This window comes from Leuciscus leuciscus (genome assembly GCF_965113295.1).
Source record: "Leuciscus leuciscus genome assembly, chromosome: 23".
NCBI lineage: Eukaryota > Metazoa > Chordata > Actinopteri > Cypriniformes > Leuciscidae > Leuciscus > Leuciscus leuciscus.
This window is the reverse complement of record NC_138747.1, coordinates 2,802,394-2,810,903: the sequence shown is the minus strand read 5'-3', so window position 1 is coordinate 2,810,903 and position 8,510 is coordinate 2,802,394. Positions and strand designations below refer to the sequence as shown.

General features: G+C 34.6%; 1 protein-coding gene across 3 annotated transcripts; it reads left to right on the top strand.

The window, feature by feature from the left end:
- Window positions 1-389: 389 nt before the first annotated feature.
- On the top strand, window positions 390-8,016 carry asb14a (ankyrin repeat and SOCS box containing 14a). 3 transcript variants are annotated; one of them, XM_082155123.1, is made up of 10 exons: window positions 390-492; window positions 692-886; window positions 1,145-1,197; window positions 2,143-2,274; window positions 2,374-2,532; window positions 3,740-3,985; window positions 4,770-4,941; window positions 5,861-6,404; window positions 6,482-6,635; window positions 7,484-8,016. In XM_082155123.1, the coding sequence occupies exons 2-10, from the start codon at window positions 759-761 to the stop codon at window positions 7,660-7,662; spliced, it is 1,767 nt and encodes a 588-aa protein (XP_082011249.1). In that variant the 5' UTR covers window positions 390-492; window positions 692-758; the 3' UTR covers window positions 7,663-8,016. The 3 variants fall into 3 exon arrangements, with proteins under 3 accessions (XP_082011249.1, XP_082011248.1, XP_082011247.1); XM_082155122.1 differs by having other exon boundaries at window positions 415-492; window positions 678-862; XM_082155121.1 differs by having other exon boundaries at window positions 415-492; window positions 678-886.
- Window positions 8,017-8,510: the final 494 nt, after the last annotated feature.

Sequence of the window (8,510 nt, the reverse complement as noted above, 5' to 3'; positions counted from 1 at the left end):
TATATGTCAAGCTATTACAGAGCTTAAATGTAATAAATCCCCTGGTGTAGATGGGTTAAACTCTGCATTCTATAAAACCTTTTCAGAAGAACGTGCTCCTTTTCTTTTAAATCTTTTCTAGTACAGTTTTAAATTAAAATACACTTTTCTTTTACAGTACAGTTCTACAGTGAGTAGAAAAATGCAATGATGTAAAATATTAGAAATAAATAAATATTTTTCACATTAATAATATTCATTTTTCACAGTATTAACTGGGTCTTTATACATGACAACATATATCCGCCTTTTAAATTTTAGGATTGGGATCCCTCGCATGAGGATGATCATATTTGGGGGATTGGAAAGATTGAAAGCCCTGCACTAAAGTGTCCTTCTGTGTCGCATGATCCGGTATTTATAGAAGAACTCTGACCTAAATAACCTAGCATGCAGTCAATGCCACCCCACAAACCACAGACGACAAACAACAACACTAGCGATCAGAAAAAGGTAACATGAAAAGCTGTCTGAATGTGTTAACTTTTGAAGCTACACACACTGCTTATGATTATTGTGCTAGGCCTGTATGTCATGATATTGACAGACTTTGACATGCAATTAAAGCATTTAAACATCACATTGATTTGCTCATGTTCAGTTTTAGACTTGCACGTGGTGTAATTCACAGTTTTCAGTGTGTGTGTTGCAGATCGCAGGTATTTTCTGGACCGGGTTCACAGGAGATCTGCCTCATCAACATCCACAAACACAGTGTCATGGATCTGGAAACATCCGGAGGGATTTCTGACGATGATTCTGCGACTCAACTCATGATTGAACAGAGTCTCCGGCAGCGACACAAGCGAACCGAGCTGAAGAAGTCTGTGTCTGCTGACGTCTGCAGGTCACACACACACACACACACACACACACACACACACACACACACACACACACACACACACACACACACACACACACACACACACACACACACACACACACACACACACAGACACACACACACACACACACACACACACACACACACACACAAACAGACACACACACACACACACACACACACTCTCTGCTGTCCGTCACTTCAGATCCACTGATGTTGCTGATACTGGAATGAGATCTGCTGTATTTGTGTCTGCAGGATTATTCAGATCAGCCCTGAGAGAGAGAAGATATTCAGTGCAATAAAGCATGGTATGAATGGGTGAATCACACAAAAACATATCCAGGTTATTTTCACACCAGAATAAAAAAGAAAAAAAAGAAGATTTATATATATATATATATATATATATATATATATATATATATATATATATATATAAAATTGTAACAGTGTTTTCATGCCAAATACCATTTAATTTATTTTAGTTAAAAAATATATTTTAAAAATAATTAATAAATCAATAGATTAAAATAAATTAAAATAATTTTTTATTTAAATAATAATTTAAAAAAAATTGATTTAAATAAAAACAACTACATAAATAAAAATAATTAAAGAAAATAAATGAATAAAAAGTAAATTAAAGTAAATAAGATTTGATTTAAAGAAAATAAATGCATTTCTTAAAACTATAGAAGTAAAACTGGTCTTAAAATAAAGAGAGCATTAAGATTTTTTGTATTGTGATGCAAATATTGTTTTACTTATTTTATACTTACTGTACATTGTTATTATTATTGCTGTTGTTGTTGTTGTATTTTTATATAACGCAGAACAAATTAGACATTTGTTCTGCATTATATAAAAATACTGGATTAAATAAATGAATACTTTGATTTAAATAACAAATATGATCATTACAGATTTTTTTTGGAGAGATGTACTTAATTGTCAGTCATAATATCAATTAAGCAAATATATATTTACCTTAATATTCCAAAATGGTCCCAGGCTTTATAAATAAAATTTTCATAAATAATAGTTATCATTTATTTGTTTGTTAGTCTATTTATGAGTGATATATGACATATATGACATCTTCATCTTCATTTCCCCTGAATATTACCATTATTATCATCTCATTTAAACAGTAAGTGTAATGTCTGCAGGTTTATGGTGGTTCGTGTTGGTTGGCAGTAGCAATGATATGCTAATATACCTGATCTGCTTCTGTTTGCTAATGTCTTTCTCAGGAGATGAAAACACTCTCCGTAAGCTGTGTGTCCATCAGCAGGCTTTCTCTGAAGAGGACGACACGGGCTTCGTGCCTTTACACGAGGCCGCCGTACAGAACAACCAGAACATCCTTCAGATCACGTTTACGGGTTTGTCGGGAGGACTGGAGGCACATTGTTTCGAATCAGTATTGATGTTTTACTCCTCATCTCAGGACAGGAGTAACTGTGATTTCAACTCTTCCTCAGCCTCTCCAGAGGATGCGAAGCACAGAAAGACTCGGCGGGGAAAGACCGCTCTCTTCTTGTCTGTGGAAAAGGGTCTTTTGGACAACGCTTGTTTCTTGCTGGAGAACGGCAGCAGTGCAGACAGCCTGGACCAGGAGGAAGACTCTCCGCTCGTCGTAGGTCAGGAAAACAGCACTCTTCAGTTGGAGTTACAAACAAGAGATTTATATATAAAAGCTGAATAAATAAGCTTTCCATTGATGTATGGTTTGTTAGGATAGGACAATATTTGGTCGAGATACAACTATTGAAAATCTGGAATCTGAGAGTGCAAAAAAATTTAAACATTGAGAAAATCTCCTTTAAAGTTGTTCATTTATGTTCACGATTGTCCTGCCTTCACTCACAGAAATACATGTTTTATATATTTACGGTAGGAAATTTACAAAATATCCTCATGGAACATGATCTTTACTTAATATCCTAATGATTTTTGGCATAAAAGAAAAATCGATAATTTTGACCCATACAATGTATTGTTGGCTATTGCCACAAATATACCCGTGCGACTCGAGACTGGTGACGTGATCGAGGATATATACAGTATGTATATGTATGTCATGTGGACTCTAATAAAGTTGACTATTATTTTAACTTTTGGCCCTCTAGAATGGGATCAAAAAAACAAAACTGCATGCCTCTTTTGGAAGAATATTATTTTGGTTGTGCTTCGGCTCTGCATGACTGTGCAAATGTCTATGATTCTTTCTCATAACTAAAAAAGAGATATAGATTATCATATTTCTCATAAAACATTCACTGCTAGGCTTCAGAGATATAACCAGTTTAGATGAAAGGATCTCAAGTTGTCTAGCTGAAGATGTTACTGTAGATTTACTCATTAACACACACCAGACACACAGCAAAGCAGCCGAGGAACTTTACTCTATTGACAGATATGATGAGACACACAGGCGAGGGACGCATGTACACAATTTCCTACCAAAACCATTCCGACCGGTCTAAAAACACTTATAATAGGCTTACCGTAGTGAATCAGGGTAAGACAAAAACTCGTTTTGTTACGCTAAAACTGCAGTGTCAATCAACAGTCGTGGGCGGGGCTTGTGCAAAGTGACGTCCCTTTGCCAAGAATCTGCGAACGGCTTGTTCTGAGACAGTGCTTATGATTTATGAAGATTTAAAAAAAAGCACTGGGTGGATTTTTATCATTATAGGGTGGTTGTGTACACACACTGCTGACACACATTTATGTTCAAACACCATGTAAAAGTGAATTTTGCATAATAGGTGCCTGATTTCATGATTTAAGTTTAGTTATGTTCAGTATAGTAATCTTCCTGACCAAATCTTTTTATTCCTGCAGCTATCAGAAATAAGCACTACGACATGACCAAGCTTCTGCTCAGCTTCAGCGCGAGAGTTGACCAGGAGGGGGCGCACCGCAGGACTGCCCTGCACGAAGCTGCTCGCCTGGGCCTGGACGAGTTCGTGGATCTGCTGTTGAAGAGCGGAGCTCATCCTGACCCCAGAAGCTCCTACGGCCTGACCCCGTTAGCATTAGCTGCGCAGGCGGGACACCTGGAGATCACGCGCACGCTTCTCCGGAGAGGTCAGGGGGGAACTGGGATGCAGCCCAGGGTTATTAGAGTTCACTAAAATAATACAAATAAAACTTAACTAAAATAACTAAAACTGAAAATAATAAAAGCTGTATAAGCATAAAAAATTATAAAAATGACAAAAACACGACAACATTACTAAAACTTTAACTACAATTAAAATGAAGCTGGAAAATCTAAAATTAAAAGTAATTCAGAATATTAATAAAAACTATAACAGTGTCTTAATCATACTATAACTAGCTCTCTTTATCTGCGGTTTGAAAATCAATGTGTAGCATTTACTTGAAATAAAATACATTTTAACTAAATATAAAAAACGTAATTTTTTTATTTCACCCAGCGGCAACATTCCTCATTTTTATTTAGTTTAGTTTTAGTTTAGTTTTTTTCACATTTAGAAAAGACATTTATTTAATTTCACACATGATGTAAATGTATTTTGGGTATTTTGGGTGTTTTCTTTCCACTAGTCTGAAAAAAAAGACATGTAATGGAAGCAAAATCTCCAAACTGACCAGTGCATGAAAAAAACTATGTTTTTTGGTTGTTTGTTCCTTAAAATATATTAAAATGTGTTTTATTTCCACAATATGCTCAATAAAATAATTTTTTTTTATTTGTGTTAAAATGTTGTATTGTTGCACTTCGAAACTCAATGAAATCTGTATTTTAAAGCAAAAGTGTAACTTTTAATAATGCACAATTTCGTTTCACCCTACAGAATCCAAACATGCAAACATGTGCGTAATAAAAGCTTCTGTTGGTGTTCAGGCGCTGACGTCGAGTCTCAGGCTCAGGATAGCGTAACGATCCTGTTTGAGGCGTGTGCTTCCGGAAACCCGGATGTCATATCATTACTGCTGGAGTACGGGGCTGATGCCAACATCCCCAAACACACGGGACACCTTCCCATCCACAGAGTGGCCCATCGTGGACACGTGAAGTTAGTGTCAATCATATCACACACACATGGTTTCTTCTATGACAGTGAATGTAACGAAGCATTGATTTCTTTGGTAAACTAAACCCTAGACTTTTGCATGGTGGAGTACATAATACATAACCCTGATAATACATGATCCTTCAGAAACTATACTAATATGCTGACATTTCTGATTATTATCCATGCTTAAACAGTTTTTGCTGCTTAATATTTTTTTTGTGGAGACCACCGTGATGCATTTTATTTTTCAGGATTCTTTGATTAATAGAAAGTTTAGAAGAACAGCATTTATTTGAAATTGAAATCTCTTGTAACACTATAAATGTCTTTACTGTCACTTTTGATCAATTTAATGCATCCTTTCTGAATAAAACTGTTACTTACTTAAAAAAAATATATCTTACTGACTAATGTATATATTATCCTAGAAACGCTCACTCTTAAAAATGCTGGGTTGTTTTAACCCAATTTTTGGTCAAATATGGACAAACCCAAATGTTGGGTTAAAAACGTAATGTAAAAATTTAACCCAACGGCTGGGTTTGTCCATATTTGACCCAAAGTTCGGTTAAAACAACCCAGCATATTTTTTTTTTGCAAATTAAGAAAACATCCGTCTGACAACACTTGCTGCAAATACTCACAACTCAACCAAATACAGAAACAGGCTCACAATGTGAGTCTCTGCAGCACATGTGTTGTCAAACTGATGGTGTTTTTTTTAATTTACTGGTGTTTTTTCTATTTGCACGTGTTCTTCAGAAGTTAAAAAGATACGTTTTCAACTGAGACTTCATTTCTATTTTTAAGTAATAAGACTGTTCCCCAACTTAGGATCCAAAACTGAAAAAGCTCGATCATCACTGTAAAGATCTGTATTGTCTAAAGCGCTGTATAACTGACCGTGACGTGTGCGCAGGGCTCTGGCTCTCCTGATACCCATCACGACGCTGGATGCAGTGTACGACAGTGGGATCAGTCCTCTTCATTCAGCAGCTGCTGGCGGACACACACACTGTCTGGAGATGCTGCTCAACGCCGGGTACGACCCAAACTTCATGCTTCATCCATGGGTTCGGCGTAACTATGATGACAAACGCCAGTCTGCGCTTTACTTCGCCGTATCCAATGACGACATCGCATCCGCCAGAGTTTTACTGGAGGCCGGAGCGATGCCCAACCAGGACCCCGTCAAATGCCTCCAGGTGGCGCTGCGTCTGGGAAACTACGAGCTCGTCGACACTTTACTTCGACATGGAGCCAACGTGAATTACTTCTGCCGGGTGAACACCACTCACTTCCCCTCGGCCCTACAGTACGCCCTCAAGGACGAGGTGGTGCTGCGGATGCTGTGTAACTATGGTTACGATGTGGAGAGATGCTTCGACTGCTCGTACGGGGAGGGATCTCATGTGCCGAGTGGTTTTGAGGGCTGGAGTGATACCGTCATTAAAGACACCCTGGTGATTGATTTCGTAGAGTTTGCTGTCTGATTAAATGTGTTGTGTGTGTTTTGAATGCTCTCTTCCTCTCCCTGCAGTTCTGTGAGTTCATGTCGGTCTCGTGGCTGAAGCATCTCACAGGAAACATGGTCCGCATCATGCTGGATTACGTGGATCACGTGACCATCTGCTCCAAACTGAAGGCTTTGCTCATGGATCAAAAACAGTGGGCTGAAATATGCAGAATTCAAGGTTTGTACATGATAATAATAATTATAATAATATATTCTCTCTCTCTCTCTCTCTCTATATATATATATATACATACACACATTTTTTATGTAATTCGGTAGTAAAAACATAATACAAATTTTCTAATTATATCACGCACACATATATTTATTTATTTATATACAAATTTGTATTGTATGTTTTTTCCTGCTGATGTATATAAGAAATATAATGCAGTGAAAAATTGCTTAAATTGAAATTTACAAGTTTGTACAATAGCAATTACTACTAATAATAGATATTAATTATATTATACCTTGTATAATAATAGTATTATATATTATTGATATTACTATTAATAATGGTAATTACTGTAAATTGTTCACACATTATTATTGTATTTGTATATATTGTATATGTGTATTGAATGTTTTTTACTGTTTTTTTTAAATAATATATTTTAAAATGAAAAATTACAGCTAAATTCAAGGTTTGTACAAAAACAATTTTTATAAAAATAATAGATATTCACTATATTATACTTCATATAATAAAACTATTGTAAATTGTTACAGTGAATACTTGTTTGTATATTGTATATTAAAATTTTTGCATATTTTCATTTCATTTTCATTGCTGATTTAAATGAAATAATACTGTAATAAAGTAAAAAAATTACTTTAAAATGAGAATCACAATCAAAAAGCTGCTTAATTGTCCTGAAAATGTCTATGCAAAAAAATAATGGGTTTTAAAATAAGCTTAATTTTCCAAATACAAAATATATGAACCCTTTTCTTTTGACTTGTGCATTTTCTCTGCTCATGTCATGTTTTCATATATTCATATTTTAGTGTGTGTGTTGACAGAGAACGTGCGCGGTCTGCAGCATCTCTCCCGGCTGAAGATCAGAGCTTGTTTGGGTCGACTGCGCTTGAGAGCTCCAGTTTTCATGAGTTTCCTTCCATTGCCAGACCGACTGAAGCAATACATCCTATACAGAGAATATGATCTCTACGCTCAGAAATGCCCAACGCAAAGCAAATGACCCAGAACACACACAATTACTGAATTATGAACTATGATGGACACTGTTAACGTGCTTTTACAGAATATACATTCTTTAAATACAGTTCTTGGAAAATAAACAAAGTCTTAATGCCAATGAATATGTATAGAACTCAATAAATTGTGTAATTGAAAAATAAATAAATAATAGGAACCTATGCACCTTTTATGAAGGAAAGTCTTTAAAAGATCATTTGCTTTTTTTAAGAAGCACACCTGTGTAAAATGATATTTTTATAATCTTGTGAGATTTTACATTTAGGAGGCTAAAGTGTGTATGTAAGATGTATTTTAACATATGAAAATAAATTCTCATTAAATTGTTCTTTTTAAATGTATTTCCCCTTTATTGAAATTCAAAATTTGACAAACATTATATATATATATATATATATATATATATATATATATATATATATATATATATATATATATATATATATATATATATATATGAAGAGTTCAGATGCAAAAGCCTCTAAATGCCATCTGAAATTTTCTTATAGAATGATCATTTTTATCAAGCTCGTATATTTAAATTCAATAATTTCACTTAAATGGCAATGAAGATTACCTATTAATTGTCATTTAAGTGAAATTACTGAACTTAAATACACAAACTTTTTACAAATGATCATTCTATAAGAAAATTTCAGATGGCATTTAGAGGCTTTTGCATCTGAACTCTTCATATATACAATAAATATTCAATAATACAACAAAACGAAAAATAAACAAATAGAAAATGTAATAAAATCTTGGTAAATCTTGATAAAGAGGAAAAAACACATTAATGAATGAAATATTTGTCTTATATATTAATATCAC